Source organism: Acomys russatus, chromosome X (assembly GCF_903995435.1).
Source record: "Acomys russatus chromosome X, mAcoRus1.1, whole genome shotgun sequence".
Taxonomy (NCBI): domain Eukaryota; kingdom Metazoa; phylum Chordata; class Mammalia; order Rodentia; family Muridae; genus Acomys; species Acomys russatus.
The window spans coordinates 1,632,624-1,655,136 of NC_067169.1; the positions used below are offsets into that span (position 1 = coordinate 1,632,624).

General features: G+C 38.0%; 1 protein-coding gene across 8 annotated transcripts in view; it reads right to left on the reverse strand.

Annotated features, from left to right (window-relative positions):
- Positions 1-1,499: 1,499 nt before the first annotated feature.
- Bclaf3 (BCLAF1 and THRAP3 family member 3) overlaps positions 1,500-22,513 on the reverse strand; it is a 67,731-nt gene continuing 46,717 nt past the window's right edge. For 2 of the 8 annotated variants that reach the window (XM_051142601.1, XM_051142602.1), the window contains exons 11-14: positions 20,660-20,788; positions 17,962-18,056; positions 17,561-17,614; positions 1,500-2,371 (exon numbers count right to left, since the gene is read on the reverse strand). In XM_051142601.1, the coding sequence (XP_050998558.1) occupies positions 2,299-2,371; positions 17,561-17,614; positions 17,962-18,056; positions 20,660-20,788 (351 nt within the window). In that variant the 3' untranslated portion in view covers positions 1,500-2,298. Of the gene's footprint in view, positions 2,372-3,108; positions 3,135-17,560; positions 17,615-17,961; positions 18,057-20,659; positions 20,789-22,513 lie in introns of all 8 variants that reach the window. The other 6 variants (XM_051142603.1, XM_051142606.1, XM_051142605.1 and 3 more) reach the window with 6 other exon arrangements.

The following is a 22,513-nucleotide window of genomic DNA, read 5'->3' on the forward strand; positions in this document are numbered from 1 at the left end:
TTCAGATGTGAACCGCCATACTTGGTGTGTACTTTAAATTATAAAGCAAGTATTTCTTTTTAGGCTACCGATTCCATACCCATAATATTGTTTGTGTATGTATTTTGCCAGATAAAAAGCTTTGAATTTTGAGACAATGCCAAAATTTTATCCAAATAAGCCTAAATTGGGAATCGGTTATGAAATGAAATACTAAATTAACAATCGTATCCTTAGGTGCTACAAAAAATAAAAGCATCTATAGTCAAGATGTGTAACAAGCTTCATTTCTATGTTCAACAGCCATTTTCCTTGTAAGACTACAGAAACTACACAGGCAAACAGGTCCTTGTGTCTCATCCTTTTTCTTGTTCATTGCTACATGAAACACACACACACACACACACACACACACACACACTCACTCACTCTCCAATCACCTTTGTGGGGATTGTGAAGTGCAAGGTAGTATATAAAGAATAAAGTATTTTGAGTTACCAATCAAATGATTGATACTACAGCTTCATGACTATCTACTGGAATATAAGAACAAATGAAATTAATTATTTTAAAACTAGGGGCTGGACATATGGCCCAGCAGTTAAGAGCACAAGCTGCTCTATCAGAGGTCATCAGTTCAATTCCCAGCATCCAGTGGCATCTTACAACCATCTGTAACTCCAATGTCAGGGACTACACCCTCTTCTGGCTTCTGTAGGTACTGTATGGTACACATGCTCGCAAAAACACCTACATATATAAACTAATAAAATTAAGCTAGATGGACTGAAGATGTAGTTCAGCTGGCAGAGTTCTTGACTACCATGCATGAAACATCTCATTAAAGCCACGCATGGTAGCAATATGCCTGTAATCTTGCACTTCAGAGGTCATCACGGTCATTCTCAGCTATATACTGAGTTCCAGATCAGCCTGGGATACATGAGACCCTGACTCAAAAAAATTAAAGTAGGTTTTTAAAAGTAGCCAGATGACACAAATTTGCTGTACATAAATTTCTCCCTTACCCTAAGCATCACATTTAGTAGGGTTGGAAAACCTGACCTCTACAGGTGGCACACAGTACAAAATCATTTGTGTGCACCATGTATATCATCCAATTAGCACTGAATCAAGGTTCTGACTTTCCTCATCAGTGATCCATTTAAGGAAGAGTGGCCCTTGTATGAAAAACTTTTATATAAACATGTGAAAGATATGGGGAATATATACAACATTATGTGTTCCCCAGTATTCAACATCAACAGGTATTACCCCGGGTTGTAAGTCTCATGGAAAAAAATAAAAGAATGTTCTTACCAACTGCAGATAACAGCTTCAAGCAGAAAGAGCAACAATATTTTATTTTCTTACAAATAAACATTTCACAAAAACTTGACTGGGAATGTATATGTAATTTTAACCAGAAGAAAGAAAACAAAGAAGTAAGGTTCTGGATCTACAGACTGTATATAATATCCCGTGGATCCTATCTTATACATAGTAGGTATGCAAGACATGTCAATTGAACCGAAGATATGCCCTCTGTAAGATGTGTCTGCAGAATGTGTAATACTGTAGTAGTAAAGTACAATGTTCAAATATGCAATTTTGTCTGTCAGATTTTAAAAGCCTTTAAAAATATAATATGCACAAGCTTGCCCTGAGGGAAAGGAAGATGGAATAGAGATTACAAAATCCTTACATATTTTCCACGATAGCATTTGAAACTAGAAAAGAACAAATAGTCATGGGAACACCCAAGATATGCATTACTAACAATTCAGTGCACTCGCCATGACCTGATGGAGCTGCACCTTTACTCTAGGCTTCTTATATAATGTTATGAAATGGATGACACACATAGGCCTTGATTTTCATAAACTTCAGAAAACTTCAAGTTAGAAGCCAAAATGTCATCAGAAAAAGAAAAGCCAGTATAAAATTTGCTACTGTAAGGCCACTGTTTAAAGTTCTTTCATATACAGACACTATATAATTCTGATTCTTGTTCTTACAACATAAACAAATCTTTCAACATATAAACATTTAGATATAATTTGATTAAATTCTCCAAGTGAAACTATGCTCAGAGAAAGATAACGCCCCTCAAATGATTCTGCTGATTTTGCAAAAGAGCTTGTAGTTAAATACAACTTGGAGATTGAATACTGAGATTAACAGTGATTGTTAAGTGTAAAAAAGTTGCAGCATTCCACTACTGAAAAATAAAGATATTTTATCAAGAAAGTTACAGTATTAGTGTCTTAGTGTCAATTCCAATTCCTGACAAAATGAGATGCCCAGTAAAGTTCTCAGTTAAGTCCTCATGTAGGGTTGATTCCATTCGCAGTAATTGCAGGTTGGTTCTCTGTGGGAATATTGTGTATCCCTATCAAGAAAAAACAAGAGAAATATGAACTTCAACAGAAGAGTCAGTTATAACATCTGAGCTAGAGTTCGGCCCATGGTGCAGTTCTCAAAATACTTTATTCTGTATATACTACCTTGTACCTCACAATCCCCACAAAGGTGATTGGGAACCCTGAAGATGCCATCTAAACATAGAACTCATCAAAACAGCCCCAAATGGTAAATGGGTAGGACAAAACAACAACAACAACACACCTCACTAGAGGGCACTGGTATTATTAGCACATGAGGAAAACAGCATTGTGCTCCTTGGGAAAGTTTCAGGGAAAAAAACATTCTGGCCTAAACTCAAGACAAAAACTTTGCACCTCCAGTACCCAGCCTGATACAACAGAGGTACAGTGTGCAAACTAGCATATTATCCTTTCCATCACATACTACTACTTATTCCAAAACCATATGAACTCTTGTAATGACTGATAATTGCAAAAGAAACCTTTTGGAAAACTTTTTCACTTTCAGATGGCTGTCAACATAAAAACATAAGGTTTCAATAAATATGAGGGAAAACACAAGAACAGGAAGATTATGATTAAAGTAACAGATGTGGGTTCTGTATTGTGGTTTGATGCAAAAACACTAAATTGCCAACTACAAACTTGATATAAAACGACACAAATAATAAAACTAAAAATGGTAGAATGACATGTATTTCAGAGACACTGAAAATAAAAATTTATTCAAATATATCCTTACCTTTTAACTAGGCTTTTACATTATAACTGAAAGAAATGCAGAAGTTTACTTATTTTTAGCATTTATATTAGAATGGAAATGTTTAATTCCAAATATAAACAATGATGGTAGAAAAATCTTATTATTTCTTCTATCTTGCTTAATGAACACACGTATACATCTTTACAACATTATTTATCTAAAACTGGTAGGTGGCATTATACTTCATTCTTAATTAATTACACAATATAAAATCATAGAAGTACATCTTCAAACAAAAGGTCACCAAATAACAAGTTTGAAAATAGATTCTAAAAAAATTCAACTAAACATCTTATTTATAAAAGCATGTAATTTTTGAACTGCCTTCATCTCAACATAGTTTCTTATCATCTCTCTAACTGATCTTCCACCTTGCAATGATGTGAAAGGTATTTTTAAAATGTAATACTGAATTAGGTTTTGTGTAGTTTGTTTTTGACCCAGGTGAACATGGGTGTAGCTCTGGCTATCCTGGATTTGCTCTGTAGACCAGGCTGGCCTTGTAAATCAGAGATCCACCTGCCTCTGTCTCCCCAGTGCTGGAATAAAGGCTTGTCTAGGGTTTCTTAACATGGGATCTCTGCAAATGCTGCCTTTTGGAGCATATGTATGCATGCATGCATGTATGTGTGTGTGTCTGTCTGTCTATCTATCTATGATCCAGATTCAATTCATTCTTTGTATGTATGTATGTATGTATGTATGTATGTATGTATCTATCTATCTATCTATCTATCACCCAGATACTATTCCATCAAAAAAAAAAAAAAAGCATTTCTAAATCCTGATAACAACAAAAAGCAAAACAGGAGGACAGAATGATGAGGCATGGTCTAGCCTCAAGAAGTGAATCATCTGTTCCACAAATGAGTAAGACAAACAGAAATAATTACACACCAAATGAAACAGAAGTTAAAGGTAAGGAGGGGCTGGGAAAAGTTTTCCAGTGGCTTGTAAAATAAAAGGGGGAAAGGGTTATATAATCAAAGACTGGAAGCCAAGTTTGGTAGCACATGCCTGAAACCCAAGTACTTGGGAGGTAAAACAGGATTAAACTCTGAGGTCTGTTTGGACTACATAGCAAGACGCTGCCTCCAAAAAAAAAAAAAAAAAAAAAAAAAAAAAAAAAAAAAAAAAAGGGATATTTGGGGGGGCAGGGCAACACTAAGGCTATTTCTAGCTAAGAGAGCAGTAGGAACGATGGAAACACATAGGAAGCCACACTTTAAAAATGCAGACAACACCAAGATAAGACTTGATAGGCTGTGACCATATGGAGGGGGAAGAGGTCCCCTTCTGTCACAGACTTAGGAAAGGGAAATAGGGTCAAAGAGGGAGGGAGGAACAGGAGGATACAAGTAAGGGGATAACAACAGATCTGAATAAATGAATTAAATAAAAAATGCAGACAGCTGTGGTGAAATGTGCCTGGAACGGTAACTTCTGGCTAGACCTGGCTAACAAGTTTAGTCTCTTTTTGTGAACAATAAAACACTTGGAATGTGCTTGCATATATGCAATATGATAGAATCTATGTTCCAGGACACTAAATGGGCTAGTAGCCAAGAGATAAACAAATTACAGGATTAAGAAAACAAGACAGTTGGAAAACTCCTAAATATAGATCAGTGATATCTAAGAGTTAGCTTTTAATGAAGGGAACATTTTCTTTCTTTTTTCTTCCCTCCTTCCTTTCTTTTGTTTTGGTTTCTCAAGACAGGGTTTCTCTGTGTAGTCTTGGCTGTCTTGAACTCACTTTGTAGACCAGGCTGGCCTTGAACTCAGAGATCTGCCTGCCTCTGCCTCCTGAGTGCTGGGATTAAAGGTGTTTGACATTATGCCTGGCTTGAAGGGAGCATTTTCAATTGGCAAGAAAAGGACAAGGCATTCAATAAATGATGTCATAAAACTACTAGGAGGAAAACAGATCTTGGTTTCATATTATGTCATAAAATAAATTAAATATTAGGCTGAAAACTATAAAGCTACTCAAGTGATACAGTAAAGAATTTTCCTAAGAATAATTTTGATATGAAACCTAAAAGCCAAAGAAGAGAAATATGAAAGATTCATGACAGTCTTCAAAAAGTTCAACAACATAGACATAAAGTTAACACTAGCAAAATATATAAGGTAAAGCTTCAGTGAATCCTGAACCCTCACAAACGCTTGGCATGGTGGCACACAGCTTTAATCCCAGCATTAGGGAGGCAGAGCTCTGGGAGTTCCCAGTCTGGTCTACAGAACAAGTTCGGGATAGCCTGGGCTACAAAAAAGAGACCCTGTCTCAAAAAAGAATCTTTACAAATCAGTACCACCTCCATCAGAAACATTGCCAAATATGGAAATAAGAAAATCTAGGGAAGAAATAAAACTCATCAGCAGATACATAAATAAGACACACTATTAATAACAAAACAAAAGCAAGTACAAATCACTTGAGGCTATCAGGCTGAAAACTGTCATACTGACTAGGGTATATACCCTTTCATGCATTCCAGGTATTAGTATAAATAAATAAAAGGGGCAATTACTGGTAAGACACCAAAATGTCAATGAGCTTAGGTGTTGCTATGTTAGCCTGAAGCTTGCATACACAAGTCAGAGGGCATAAATACCCTTCAGGAGTATACAATGACTTTCCAAGTAGCAGTCTCTGTCCAGGTAATTTGAGGGGATTCATTTGTAGATCTTTAAACCCCTAATTTTACTTTCTAAAATTCTACACATTTGGTAAGGCTGGTTTCCTCCTTTCTACTTTCTCACCTTGAATCTATTATCTTTTATAATATTTTTGAGATTATAATTACATCATTTCTCCCTTCTCTTTCCTCCTTCCAAGCCTTCCCATTTACTCTTGCCAAGACCCTTCAAATTCATGACTTCTTTAATTATTGTTATGTTTGTGTATACATTAAAAATAGAATCTGTGGGACTGAAGAGATGGCTCAGCGGTTAAGAGCACTGACTGCTCTTCAGAGGTCATGAGTTCAATTTCCAGCAACCACATGGTGGCTCACAACCATCTATAATGTGATGTGATGCCCCCCTCTGGCCTGCAGGTGTACATGCAGATAGAGCATTGTATACATAATAATACATAAATAAATCTTAAAAAAAGAAAAAAATAGAATCTGTGTGTATGAGTATGTATGCACATGCATTACATGTGAATACAGGTGTCTATATGGCCTGGCACACATGTGAAAATCAGAGGACAAATTCAGGTATTGCTCCTCACTTTTCACCTTGTTTGAGATAAGGTTTCTAATACAGCACCTGAGATCACTAGAACATACTACTAGCTCAGACAGAAGATCTTATTGTTCACTACTGATTACAAGCTACCCTGCAAGCTAGGTGTTGACTGCACACTCCTTTAATCCCAACACAGGCAGGGGGATCAATAACTTATGAGTTTCATTCCAGTATCATTTCTATAATGAGTTCCATGCTAGCCTGATTTTTATGGACTCTGTTTATTGTTGAAAATAATTAATAAAGAAATAGTTGTCTTTAACCCGCTAGATTCCAAAATAATAGACACAGAGACTCTAATTTATTATTAAGGTGTAGATATTATGCTGGGCAGATTCTAAGATAGTCTATTCTTACTACTCTTAAAACCCACATAGAAGCAATCTTGGCAATCTCATGACTCCCAGGCAGCTTCTGCTCCATCAGTCTGTCCTTGTAACCATGTGCCCATGGTGACTCCTTTTTCTCTGGCTTCCTCTCCTCCTGCTACCTCTCCAAGCCAGGAAAACTAAACTCAGCCTACCTCTCTTCTGCCCAGTCATAGGCTTCAGCACCTTTATTTAGTCAATCAGGGATAATTGAGAAACATTCCTTATATCACATGTGGCAGGGCAGTAATCAGCTTAAGTCAGCATCTGAAAACACAGTGCAGGAGACCCTCCTCCAACTGTGTGTGTGTGTGTGTGTGTGTGTGTATGATATCAAATAGTTTTTGATTATCTTTGCCTAACAAAACCTGGAAGATGGAATAAGACTAAGCTTTCAGTGAAAAACACTAAAATACTTTTTGGTTATAGATCAGTAAGGTTTTTTTTGTTTTGTTTTGTTTTGTTTTGTTTTGTTTTTTTGGCCTATAATTTAGAGTGAGTCCAATGAACCAATTGGTATTGCTACTGCAAAGTACTTTCATTCCAATTTATATAATTACAGAAGGCTCCTTATAACTTATAAGAAGAAACACAATTATAGTAGATACTTGAACACTACCATTCTACTACTAGTAATATATATCTTTGAATATATGAACGAGTTGAAAACAAATGCATTTGTAGCAAAACTTCATTTAATCAGTACTTCACAAAACTTGTAGTATGTTTATGGTATGTTATACATTAATTCAGTCCAGAAAAAAATACTTAATACCTAATAGTAACAGAAATGTAATATATAATCAAAATATCTTTAAAAATTAAGTTGTATGATAGAAGCACAATTAAATCCATATTTAATGAAATCGCTTAGTGTTAGAAGTGCTAACTTGTTTATTTTTTTAATTTATTTTTATTTCATGTGCACGGCTGTTTTTGTCTTTATGTATGTCTGTGTACCATGTACATGAAGCGCCCTCAGAGGCCAAAAGAGGGACCTGGATCCTCTAGAACTGTAGTTATAGGCAATTGTTAGATACCATCTGGATGCTAGACCCAAACCCAGGCCCTCTGTAAGAGCAGCATATACTTTTAACCATGGGGCATGCTCTCTAGCTCCACTTGTAACTGAAGATTAGTTACTGAGTATATAAGTAAAAAGACCTGGGAAACTGAAATAATTAATATGTATTTGTTAAAGTGAATTGAACTGGGTGAAATTGTGAGAGAAGTAAGATTTAAAATATTCAAAGTTGGAAGGAAAACTAGGAGGATTCCCTATTAGGGCACGCTTTTAGGGTGGCTTGGCTGGCTGTAACTAAGCTCCAGACCATGATGGGAGAGAAGTAACAGGTCTGTGGAGGAGACCAAGGTTGGTATTGTATTGGCTAGTTTCTAATTTTAAAAAGAAACTAGCCAGGCAGTGGTGGTGCATGCCTTTAATCCCAGTACTTGGGAGGCAGAGGCAGGTGGATCTCTGTGCTACACAGCAAGTTCCAGGACAGCCAGAGCTGTTACACAGAGAAATCCTATCTCAAAAAACAAAACAACAGCAACAACAATAAAACAAAAAACCACCACCACCACCACCACCACCACCACCAACAACAACAACAACAAAAAAAAAAACAAGATAAAAAGAAACTATATACCCATTACCAATAATCTTGTGACCTCTCTCCAATATTCACTGGACCCTCTAGTTCCTAAATATCAGTAATCCACCTTCTGTCTCTAGGGCTGTCTTTCCATTCAAATACATGGAATCATATAATAGGTGGGCTTCTGTACCTGGCTCCTATCACTCAGCATCATACAAGTTCTACCCATGCTGTACCATGTTTCAGCACAAGTTTAACTGAATTTGAGGTGCTTTAGGACAACTGTTTAAGAGTGTCTGTGAGGCAGCTATACATCTAGTGTCTGGGATGTTGTCACGATCAGCCATCAAAAGAGGTAATGGTAAAATCTTGGGAAGAAATGAGGGAAATCAAATAGGATAACTTAAAAGGAGGAAAAACAAATAACTACACTAGGAAATCCTTTCTTTCTTTCTTTCTTTCTTTTTTTTTTTTTTTTTTGAGACAGGGTGGCACTATGTAGCCCTGGCTAGGCTAGTACTATGTAGCCTAGACTGATCTCAAACTCCCATTTTGTCTGTTTGTTTGTTTTGGTGTTGGACACTCAAGTGCTAGAATTACAGGTGTCCACCATCATACCTTGAAGAAATGCTTACCTTAAGAATATATGAAAGAAGCTGGGCGTAGTGGTACATGCCTTTAATCCCAGTACTCAGGAGGCACAGGCAGGCGGATTACTGTAAGTTCAAGGCCAGCCTGATCTACAAAGTGAGTCTAGGACAGCCAAGGCTACACAGGGAAACCCTGTCTTGGAAAAAAATACATGAAAGAAACTAGGCGTACATGTCCATGACTCTAACACTTGGGTAGCTGAGGTTGGAGGGTAATGAGTTCAAGGCCAACTTGGTCTATATGGTAAAATATTGCCTCAAAAAAGATTTTTTAAAAAGTATACAAGAGAAGAAAACAATAAGACAGAGTCTCCAGATCACAAAGACTCAAAGGTGCCGATGCCTCAGGTAACATTTCCTTTTTATGTTAACATGCTGCAATTCAGGCAAGGCTGGCACTCCATAAATTCTTGATGAGTCATCTGATCTTGGGTCTTTGTTTTGTGCGTGTGCGCGCGCGCGCGCGCGCGTGTGTGTGTGTGTGTGTGTGTGTGTGTGTGTGAGTGTGGGGGGGGGAGACTTTCAAGCTTTTAACCCCCAAGGCCATAAATTCCAGCCTCTTAATTCTTTACATGTGTTTTTTATGGCTTTCGTAGGCATGGACAAAGTACTAATAGGCACCTAACATAGAGGAACTGAAGAACTACTGAAGTATGGATGGTTCTAAGGAATTTTGTGTCTTCCCGACCCAATGCACAACTGCTGATGGTTTTTCAGTGACTATCTTTTACAGGTTTTTTTTTTTTGTTGTTGTTGTTGTTGTTTTATTTTATGAGAAGGGGTTCTCTGTGTAGCCTTGGCTTTCCTGGGCTCAGTTTGTAGACCAGGCTGGCATGGAACTCACAGTGATCTGCCTGCCTCTGTCTCCATTCCCTGAGTGCTGGGATTAGAGGTGTTTGCCATTATACCTGGCTCTTCCTGTCTATTTTTATATAAGTATCACACTCTATTTACCACTATAGCTCTCTACTATAATCTGAAGTTGGTATTGTACTACCTCCAACATTGTTTTTAATCCTTAGGATTGCTTTGCTATCTGTGGTCTTTTGTAGTTCCATATGAATTCTTGTATTATTTTTTTTTCTAAACATGTTAAGTATGTCATGGTAATTCTGTATCTCCTATCTTCTGTGCAGTCTGGGTTCTGTGCCATCGGATATATACTCCCTGTTTCCCGTCTCCACTACAAAACTGTCCTCAAAAATGATAAGGATTGATACTAAACATGCTCCTAATACATCATCTTTAACTGCCTAGCATCAAAATAATAGCTTCCCTAAAACTGCATTTGATTCTTAGCTTCCTACAAAATGTTATATTCCCAAGTAGAAATAAAAAAGTAGAGAACTGAAATTCTTACATACTCATAACAGGTTTAAGTTAATTCTATACTGGCACCCCAGATCCCTACAACCATTGATGACTGGCAATATTTCCTTGAGTACACACACATACACACAAACACACACAAACACCTGTGGAACAAAGCTAAGTCCTCTGTTTCTTTCTTAAACTGGACTGAGCAAGATGCACTTTGTGGGTTGGGTGTCTTTAAATGTCAGCAGCAGGGATCTGATTGGATGAGAAAAGGGTAGGGACTTCAGAAATTCCCACAGAGAGGAAAAAAAAAAAAAAAAAGCCCAGCAGCGGAAATAAACCTAACAAGAGTTTCTTTTTCTTTTCTTTCTTTCTTATTCATTCATTCATTCATTTTGGTTTTTCAAGACAGGGTCTCTCTGTGTAGCCCTGGCTGTCCTGGACTCACTTTGTAGACCAGGATGACCGCGAACTCACAGAGATTCACCTGCTTCTGCCTCCCGAGTGCTGGGATTAAAGGTGTGTGCCACCATGCTCAGCTAAAAAGAGTTTCTTTTGGACAAGATCCTGGAGCCAGGCTATCTTAGACCAAAGTGAGAGTAATCTGAGAACAGCCTGATCTGACCCAGGATCCTATTCCTTAGCTGGGGAATTAACTGTCTCCTGTCTTCACTTATGTTTTTTTTTTAATTCTTGTATTTTGTATTTGAATTGGAATATGAGGAACATATGTTCATTACCTCCTGGAACAGGGATTGTTTTTAATCTACTAACACTCAAAAGTATCTTCCATAACAGCTTCTGCTTCCCACAGGAAGTTTTTAGAAACCTTGAAGGAAAGCTGGAATGGTAGCTCAGGTGTGTAATCTCAGGCTAATACAGGAGGTCATCACTGGTTCAAGGCAAGCATGGGCCCTATGGTAAGTTCTAGAAGTCAGGGATACAGAGTAAATACCAGTCTCAAAAAAAGAAAGAAAGAAAGAAAGAAAAAGAAAAAATCTTGATGGTCTAATTCTATGTCAAAGTAGGACCAAGACCTAGTAAAAATGGGTTAGAAGGGGAAATGGTGTAACCATAATTTATTTATTTATTTTTATTTCAAGAAATAAAAATATTAAAAATGTAGAGGTAGCTGGATGTGATGGTCCATGCCTTTAATTCCAGCACTTAGGGAGACAGAGGTGGGTAGATCTCTGTGAGTTTGAGGCCAGCCTGGACTTCAAAGTGAGCCCAAGACAGCCAGTGTTACACAGAAGAAACCCTGTCTCCAAAAACCAAAACAAACAAATAAATCCCCCCAAATAAAAAACAAAATACAACAAAACAGTAAATAGATAGGAATAGAGTAGAGAACCAGGAAATAAAATGGCAAAGCCATTTCCACTTAATTTTTGACAAAGGCAGAAACATACTATGAAAAAAAAAAATAGCCCATTTGACAAAACAGCGTCAGCAAAACTGAATTTCTAGCCAGAGAAGAGTAAAATTAGATGTAATCTACATTTCATCTTGTACAAAAATCAATTAAGAATGGATCAAAGACCTATATTTAAAACCTGAAACACTAAAAGTTTTATAAGAAAACACAGGGGCTACCCTTCAAGATATTGGTGTAGGCAAGAACTTTTAAAATAGAAACCAAGAGCACAGAACTAGCCCTAATATCAAAAAATGTGACTACAGGAAAATAAAATTTCAAGGGAAACAACAAGCAGAGCTAAAGAAACACACAGAATAGGAGACAATTTTTATCATCTATACTTCAAACAATGGGCTTATATCCAGAATTCACAAATTACAGAAATATTAAATCCATCCATTATCCTGCAAGTTTTAAAATTCCTTTTTCTTTAGAGGTAAGTAGTATTCCAATTGTATATATACCAAATTTTCATTATCCATTCATGTGTTGACTGACAACTAGGTTGATTCCAAATCTTTGCTATAGTGAATAAAGCAATAATAAACATGGCTATATGTGTAAATATCTTTATGCTAGGATATGGAGTTCTCTGGGTATATGCCCAAGAGTAAGAAAGCTGCACTCTAACTAAGCAAGTGAAGGACTTGTTTGAAAAAAATTTCAAAACTCTGAAGAAAGAGATTGAAGATGACCTGAGAAGATGGAATGATCTTCCTTGCTCATGGATCAGGAGAATTAACATAGTAAAAATGGCCATCCTACCAAAAGCAATCTACAGATTCAATGCAATCCCTATCAAAATACCTACACAAATTTTTAAAGACATTGAAAGTTCAATTCTGAACTTCATATGGAAAAACAAAAAACCCAGAATAGCTAAAACAATCTTGTACAATAAAAGGTGCTCCGGAGGAATCTCCATACCTGATCTCAAACTGTACTATAAAGCAATAGTAATTAAAACAGCTTGGTACTGGCACAGCAACAGGCTGGTTGATCAGTGGAATCGAATCGAAGACCCAGATATGAATCCACACTCATATGGTCACTTGATTTTCGACAAAGAAGCCAAATCCATTCAATGGAAAAAGGATAGCATCTTCAACAAATGGTGCTGGTCTAACTGGAGGTCTATGTGTAAAAAAATGGAACTGGACCCATATTTGTCACCTTGCAGAAAACTCAAATCCCAGTGGATTAAAGACCTCAACATAAAACCAGAGACACTAAGTCACTTAAAAGAAAAAGTGGGGAAGAGCCTGAAACATATTGGCACAGGAGACAACTTCCTGAACAGAACACCAACAGCCCAGGCCTTAATGTCAACAATTAATAAATGGGACCTCATGAGGCTGAGAAGCTTCTGTAAGGCTGGAGAAACTGTCAAGAGAACAAAGCGACAGCCTACAGACTGGGAAAAGATCTTCACCAACCCTACATCTGACAAAGGTCTAATATCCAAAATATATAAAGAACTCAAGAAGCTAAACACCACCAAACCAAATAACCCAATTGAGAAATGGGGCTTGGAACTAAACAGAGAATTCTCAACAGAGGAATATCAAATGGCTGAAAAACACTTAAAGAAATGCGCAACCTCCTTAGTCATCAGGGAAATGCAAATCAAAACAACTCTGAGATTCCATCTTACACCCATCAGAATGGCTAAGATCAAAACCTCAGGCGACACCACATGCTGGCGAGGATGTGGGGAGAGAGGAACACTCCTTCATTGCTGGTGGGAATGCAAACTAGTACAGCCACTTTGGAAATCTATCTGGTGCTATCTCAGAAAACTGGGAATAGGACTTCCTCAAGACTCAGCTATTCCACTCCTTGGAATATACCCAGAAGATGCTCCAGCACACAACAAGAAAATTTGCTCAACCATGTTCATAGCAGCCTTATTCATAATAGCCAGATCATGGAAACAGCCTAAGTGTCCCTCAGTAGAAGAATAGATAAAAAAAACTGTGGTACATATACACTATGGACTACTACTACTCAGCTATTAAAAACAAGGAATTCCAGAAATTTGTGGACAAATGGATTGAGCTAGAAATTATCATAATGAGTTAACCCAGAAGCAGAAAGACTCAAATGGTATACGCTCACTTATATCTGCATACTGGCCCAAGGGGCATGTCCCACGAAAGCCTTCACTTACTAGGAAACTGGGACAGAGGGGAGGACATCCTATTGGGACTCTAGATGAGAGAAGCATGGGAGAATGGCAAAGTAGAAGGATCCAGAGGGTCCTAGAAACCTACAAGTAGAACATTATGATAGGCAGATTTGGGCCCAGGGGTCCTGCTCAAACTAAGGCACCAGCCAAGGACAATACAGGCGGTAAACTTTAAACCCCTACCCAGATCTAGCCAATGGTCAGAACATTCTCCACAGTTGAGTGGAGAGTGGGATATGACTTTCTCACGTACTCTGGTGCCTCACATTTGACCATGTCCCCTGGAGGGGGAGACCTGGTGGCACTCAGAGGAAGGACAGCAGGTTACCGAGAAGAGACTTGATACCCTATGAGCATATACAGGGGGAGGTAATCCCCCTCAGGAACAATCATTGGGGAGGGGAATAAGGGGAAAAGGGGAGGGAGGGAAGAACGGGAGGACACAAGGGATGGGATAACCATTGAGATGTAACAAGAATAAATTAATAAAAAATTTAAAAAAATAAATAAAAAAGAACTGCCAATAAAAGAAAGAGTAAGAAAGCTGATTCATGTGGTAGTTTTGTTTTTGAGAAATCTCCAAAGTGATTTCTACAATGGCCATATTAATAATCTGTATTCATACCAAAGATAAATATAGATTTCCCTCTTTCTACATCCAACTCAACATCCGTTTCCAGGTTTGATGACCAGGGTGAGGCAATATCTCAAAGTGGTTTTAGTTGCATCTCCCTGAAGACTAGAGATATTGAATACTTTTAAAAATAGTTACTGCCCATTTGTATTTCTTTGTTTACAATTGTGTATTCAGTTCATTACCCATTTGTTATTTGGCAGCTTTATCACCTTGATATTTTATTTCTGCAATCCTTATTTAATTTTGGATACTAGCCCCTGTCTGAAGTACAAGGTTACAAAATCTCAGAAATAAATAAAAGCTTATGTTTTCTCATATGCAGGATCTAGCTAATAATATATGTATGTAAGTAAACACATGTACAGGTGGGTACAGTACAACATGAAGAAAGAGAACAGGAAAGACTAGATACAAGGGAATGAGGAAGTGAATGCAGGTAATGGACACAAGTTATGAAAGAATATAAAGCTAAATATTTTTCTAGTTCTAACTCCGTCAGGTTTTGTTTTGTTTTGTTTTTTTGGTGGTGGATAAGTACACAAAATATATTCAATGTTGAAAATGTAAAATTTAATGTGAAGCACTTTATATAAGTGCATTAAGTGCGGACATGAGTGTTTTTACTTATTTGCAAGTTTTTAAATAATAAAGTTTATTTAAAAATACTTCTGATATACCAGGTATACGGGAATAAGTAGGTCTAGATCTAATTTCATTATACCTACACTACTTAATTAACCATTTATCATTTGACTAATTCAGGTGGTAGCCTATTAACTACTAAAAGAATGGCTTCTCCAACATCACAAAAAACTAAAATGTGAAGAGATGTGTCTTAGCTACTGTTATATTGACGTAAAGAGAAACCACGATCAAGGCAACTCTTATAAAAGAAAGTATTTAATTGGGTCTTGCTTACAGTTTTAAAGGGTTAGTTCATAATCATTATGGTGGGAAACAAACATGGTGCAGAGTAATACCTCAGAGTATTACATGCTGATTAACAGGCAGCAGGCAGAAAGCGAGATACTGGGCCTGGTGTGGGCTTTTGAAACCTCAAAGTCCATGGGGACCATTCTCATTCAAACCACCACAAGATGCTACCCAGATTAAGGTATCTTTCTAGGGAAGAACTTTCAAAGTGCCCTCTGATGCCAAAACATGGGACATTATTAAATAATGTAACTGCAGGCTACAGGTGCGGCTCAATGATAGAGTACTTGCTTAGCATATGTAAGTCCCATAGTTTTATCTCCAACACTACAAGCCAACACCAACACACCCACACAAAATGATGCAAATGGTACCTTGCACTCAGTAGCCACATTTGAGCAAAACTGTCCTTAGTTTAAGGAAAATGGAAGTCAACATTAGCAGAAGCTAATGATTCTAGACTTCACTCATTATTTTATTTTCACTCATTTTTAAAAAGATGTATTTATTATTATGTATACAGTGCTCTGCCTACATGTACACATTCTTTTTAGGGCATAAAAACTGAGGTAAAGCCAGGCATGGTGGCACATGCCTTTAATCCCAGCAATGAGGAGGCAGAGGCAGATGGATCTCTGTGAGTTCGAGGTCAGCCTGGTCTACAAAGCTCGTCCAGGACAGCCAAGGCTAACACACAGAGAAACCCTGTCTCAAAAAATCCAAAAAGCAAGCAAGCAAACAAAAAACTGAGGCAAAATGACCTGATTGGAGGAGTCAATTTTCCAGCATGGGATGTAGCTTCAGAGTAGTACATGCTAGGATAGCCTAAAGGTCTATTCAAACCTGGTGGAGCGGTTAGCTGCCATGTCTCATTCCTTTCTTGAAAGGTTAGGAAAATGGAGCTCAATTGTTACATACTACACTATAGTATCTGATTTCATGCTATACTCAGAGTTGGTCTTTGTTTAAAGAAAACTCGGTAAAAGCCTATCTGAAGATTGCTTGCTAGCACAAACAGTGGCCAGATTGGAAGAGGCCAAATCAACACACATACAATACTAAGATACTGGAATTAAGAGTCCAGGTTATGAAAAATATATGGAAATCCATTATTTTATAAGCCAATTAAAACGTTTAAAATGGGAGGTATTCTGCATAGCTGTATAATACTGCTCCTAGAAGCCACTGGTTATCAGACAAAAAGCCCAGTGCCAGGTATGAGATATGTCCTTACTAAGTGTTGGCCAGAGAGGCCCCAGAGACCACCACAACAATATAAGCTACTTACATTCCTTTTGGTTGCCTACCAGAAATAGAAGACAAGATCATTCATACCTGTTGGAGGAGGGCCTTGTGCACTGTGTTTTCAGTGTCCTGAGATCTGGTTACTGCCCTCCCCACAGGCATTGTTATGAATGTTGAACCCATGTGATGAAAGGAATGTTCCCCAATTATACCTGATTCGTTAAATAAAAGGCCTAATAAAAGGCTGGGCAGAGCAGAAATGAGAGGAGGAGCTAAGGTTGATGGGCTTTGAGGACAGAGGATTTCAGAAAGGAGACAAAAGAGAAAGAAGCAGAGCCGCTAACCGTGGAGAGATGAACGTGGATGGATCACATCGATGGAGGAAAGCAGCCCAGAGGAGAAGCACGTGCAAGTACTTATGGCTTATGGCTGGGAAGTAGCCCAGAAAGGATTGATTAGAGCATCTGGCATAGGATGTGGGAGTGTGAGATAAAGGGTAGCTTAGGAGGTTAGTATCCACCCTGCCACAGGTGAAGTAAGGCTTGTAAAAATCTATCAGGTGTCTGTGTCTTTTATTGATATGATATCGGGGTAAATAACATCACTGAAATAATTATAGACTTTTAATAATAAGTAGTATTAGCAATGAATTTTCTACAACATTTATTGCTAAAGACCTGATACACCTTGGTTACAAGACATAGAAAAAGCAACCTGTAACAGAGCTGGATGCTTCCTCCCTTCTGGCTAGATTTTATAGTGCTAGATGCTGCTATGCAAGTTACTAGGAGAGTAAAGTCATCAAAGGTCTTACCAGCTGTGGACTCTGTATGCTACAATGTCAACCAACCGGCCAGGCAAGATGGGCCTACAATAGTGGCACAATTGTTACAGGATAAAGTAAGTGTTCTTGGACTAAATTTGAGTACCACTCAATAGGAGGGAATACAAGTCTAGTACTGTAAACCCTGTGAAAAACCTATGGCTTGGCTCCAAGCTGTACCACCCACATTCCCAAGGAGGCCTGCAGGGCCCCAGGAACATCCAGGTTAAACATCCCCACCACAACCCCCCAGTCTCCTCCCTGCCATGTCTACCTGGGGCATAGCTGCAGAAGTAAGCTGCATGCTGTGCTCTGAGCCCCCCCACCTGCATTCCCAAGAAAGCCTGCAGAGCCCCAGGAACATCCACCTTAGACCCTCCCCTGCCAATTACCTGTCTGCCTGGTCCTCCAATGGTACTGTCAGCAGAGGTAAGCTGCACTCTGTCCCATGAGCTCCATTGTCAGGCCCACAGCTCTGCCTCCATTCCTGAGGGACCCCAGAAACATTCATGTTCACCTGGTCAAAGCCAGCAGAGATAAGCAGCAGCCTATTCCCTGTGCCCCATTGTCAAACCCAAGGTTCGACCTGCCTCCCAAGGAGTCCTGCCAGCATCGGGAATATCCAGCCAATGCCAGGGACATTCAGATGGCTAAAAGCCAGCATAAGAACATAATCAACAAGAGCCAAGGACCACCAGAGCCCAGCTATCCTACTATAAGCCCTGGATAACCTAACACAGATGAAGCACAAGAAGATGACCTTAAATACAACCTTATAAAGATGATAGAGGTCTGTAAAGAGGAAATGAAAAAATCCTTAATGAAATATAGGAAATACAATTAAACAGGTGAAGGAAATGAATAAAATGATTCACGACCTGAAAATAGAAATAGAAGCAATAAAGAAAACACAATCTGAGACAATCTTGGAGATGTAAAACCTAGGGAAAGAAACCTTTAAATCTAAAAAGTTCCTGACTCAAAACATCCAGGAAAAGCCGGGTGTGGTGGCGCACGCCTTTAATCCCAGCACTCGGGAGGCAGAGGCAGGTGGATCACTGTGAGTTCGAGGCCAGCCTGGTCTACAAAGCGAGTCCAGGACAGCCAAGGCTACACAGAGAAAACTTGTCTCAAAACAAACAAAAAAAAATCCAGGAAATCTGGAACACTATGAAAAGACCAAACTTAAGAATAATAGGAAAAGAAGAGAAGACTCCCAGCTCCAAAGCCCAGAGAATATTTTCAACAAAATCATAGAAGAAAACTTCTCCAACTTAAAGAGAAGAGATGCCTATAAATGTACAAGAAGCTTACAGAACACCAAATAGATTGGACCAGAAAATAAAATCCTCCCATCACATAAGAGTCAAAACACAAAATGTACAGAGAAAGAATATTAAAAGCTGCTAGAGAAAAAGGCCAAGTAACATATAAAGGCAAACCTATCAGAATTACACCAGACTTCTCAACAGAAACTATAAAAGCAAGAAGGGCCTGGGCAGATATAGTGCAGACTCTAAGAGACCACAGATGTCAACCCAGACAACTATATTCACCAAAGCTTTCAATAACCATAGATAGAAAAAACAAGATACTCCACAATAAAACCAAATTCAAACAACACCCAGGAAAACACAGGAAATAACCCCACACCAGCAAAATCAAAAGATGGAAAGTGCTCTCCTCCTCCCCCACACAAATAACAGGAATTAACAACCATTGGTCATTAATATCTCTCAGTATCAAATGAACTCAATTCCCCAATGAAAAGACACGGGCTAACAGATTTGATGTGAAAATAGGATCAATCATTCAGCTACATACAAAAACACACTTTATCAACAAAGATAGACATTATTCAGAGTAAAAGGCTGGAAAAAAAGTTTCCAAGCAAATGGACTCAAGAAGCAAGCTAGAGTAGCCATTATAATATCTAATAAAAATAGACTTTCAAACAAAATTAATCAAAAGAGATGAGGAAGGACACTTATACCCATCAAAGAAAAAACCCACCAATATGACATCTCAATTCTGAACATCTATGTCCCAAAGGCAAGGGCACCCACATTCATAAAAGAAACATTACCAAAGCTTAAATCACACATTGATCCACACACATAATAGTGGAAGATGTCAACACCCCTCTCTCACCAATGGACAGGTCATTGAGACAGAAACTAAACAGGGAAATAGTGAAATTAACCAACGTTATGAATCAAATGAGCCTAAAAGACATTTACAAAACGTTTCTCAGCATCTCACAGAACCTTCTCCAAAACTGACCATATAGTCAGTCACAAAGCAAGCCTCAAAAGAAACAAGAAGAATGAAATAACTCCTTGTATCTTATCAGTCCATCCTGCAGGAGCAGAAGTAAACAATTCAAGATTATTTCAGGAAGTCCCTGAAATTGACCAGATTCACTAGGCTCCTTCTCGATAGAGTAAACAATAAAAACTAAGAGTCCCTCTCAGATGAAAGAAAGCTAAGCGGAAAAAATGACTCTTGTCAAAGACTCTGAGACAAGAAACAAGCCTACCTGCCTGATTGTTTACACCAACTAAGACATATAGAAAAGCCCTCTACAACACGTTGAGCTGCTTGCAGGCTGTTCAGTGTGCCCCAGGTTCCCAGATTTTTGAGTTGTCACCCATGATGGGGTGGACTTTGATGACATAGCTATCTTTGAGCCACTTCTGATCCTTTAAGTAACCCAATAAAACTCATTGGCTCACCAAGTGGAAGTTTAGTGGTATCTAGATTTTGGTTAGTCATGGGTTCCTTATCTTGGGGTGGGTGGGTGTGTGTGTGTGTGTGTGTGTACATGTGTGTGCTGTGTCTCACAAGGAAAAGTTTTGTCATACAACAATCTAGCATATTCAAATTGTTTTTGGGTAGTATGGCTAAATCATTTTAAGCTTAAATAGTTTTATAGTTCTGTCAGCATTACTCTTCAAGTTTTCATTCAACTATCATGCAATAAGATCATTTTTTAAACTTAGGTTGTTTCTTAAACTAGTTGAAAACCCCAATTATCTAAAAAGCAATTAAACTTACTCATTAATTTTAAAAGGTTATTGTCAAACTAACCTTTTTTCTCCTTAGAAATCTGTTTCTGAATTTATTGGTAATAAATCCCCTTGGTCCAGCAAACCGTAAACGCTGGTATTTAGCCTGAATATACAAGCTCTTCTGTACCAGGTGTGACTTATAACGGGGCTGGGATCTGCCACCCAAAAAGTTCTGTAAAGGATCCAAAGAGAATTAAATGTTAAAAATAAAGTTCCAAATCTATTCTATTAGTATGACAGGCAGAAGAATAATATTCACAACAGCCTTTGATTCTATGTATCACAGATATTTTTAAAGGTATTAATACCAGCACTAAAGTATAATTTGCTCAAACTTGCTACTAGTTAAATTTTGTATTATTTTTAAAACAGTTTTTTTAGCTGCTAGTAATGGGGCTGGGAAGATGGCTCAGTCAGTAAAGTACCTGCTAAGTAAGCATGGGGACTTAAGTTCAGATCTCCAGGCACCTCACTATACCAGTCATAGGGGTTGGGATAGGGGGGTAATGATAGGCAGATACCCAGAGTTCATTGGCAAGCCAGCCTATTCAAATTGTTGAACTCCTGGTTCAAAGAGAGATTGTCTCAACAAAAAGGTGGATTTAGTTTTACTCTTCTACAGGTTGATGCTCAAGTTTCCTAGGACCATTTTGTTGGAAGATATTGTTTTTCTCCAGTATCTATTTTTGGTGTCTTTATATAAATTCAGGTAGCATGAACTTATTTCCAGGTCTTCTATGTTTTTTACTATGCCATTTTTATTACTATGGCTCTGTGGGATTATATATGTTGATACTTTCTGTACTATTCTTTATGTTCAGAACTGCTCTGGTTTTCTTTGGGTCTTTTGTACATCTATGTAAATGTTAAGATGGTTTTTATATGTTTATGAAGAGTGTCCCTAGAAGCTGTAGACTGCCTTTGGAAAGACAGCTATCTTCACAATATTGAATCTGATTCATAAGTATGTGGACTCTTTCTATCTTTTAGTGTCTTTCTTAACTTTTTAGTTCATTGTCTTGAAGTCTGCATTGTAGAATTCTTCTGTTTTTTGGTTAGGTTTATTCTCAGGTATTTTATGTGGGTGACTGTTCTGAATGAGACTTACTGGCTTATTTTTTCATATGCTTGTCATTGTTTACAAGAAGGCTACTATTTTTTGCAGATTAATTTTATATTCTACCACCTCACTAATGTGTTTTCTCAGTTCTAAGGTTTATTTTGATGGAGTATCTAGGGTCGCTAATCATATCATTTACAAAAAGGAATATTTTGACTTCTCTTCTTTGTATCCCTTTTATTTCCTTTTCTTGTCTTACTGCTTTAGTGAAGCATTATATAGAATAGCAGTGGAGAGTTGACTTCCTTGCCTTGTTCTTGATCTTAATGGGAATGCTTTAGGTTTTTCTCCATTTAGTATGATGCTGGCTAGGTTTGAGACATAAAGCCTTTATCATGATGAGGTATGCTCTCTCCATATCTAATCTCTTCATGACTTATTTTTCTTTAGATTTATTTGTTTTGCCTTATGTATGTGTACTATATACATACAGTGCACACAAGAGACCAGAACAGGGCCTTGAATCCTCTAAAACTTGAGTTATGGATGGCTATAAACTACCAGATACAAAAAAAACCCAAACAAACTAGACATCTTCAACAAATGGTGCTGGTCTAACTGGATGTCTACATGCAGAAAAATGCAAGTAGACCCATATTTGTCACCATGCAGAAAACTCAAATCCAAGTGGATCAAAGACCTCAACATAAAACCAGAGACACTAAATCTGTTAGAAGAAAAAGTGGGGAAGAGCCTGGAACACATTGGCACAGGAGACAACTTCTTGAAAAGAACACCAAAAGCCCAGGCTCT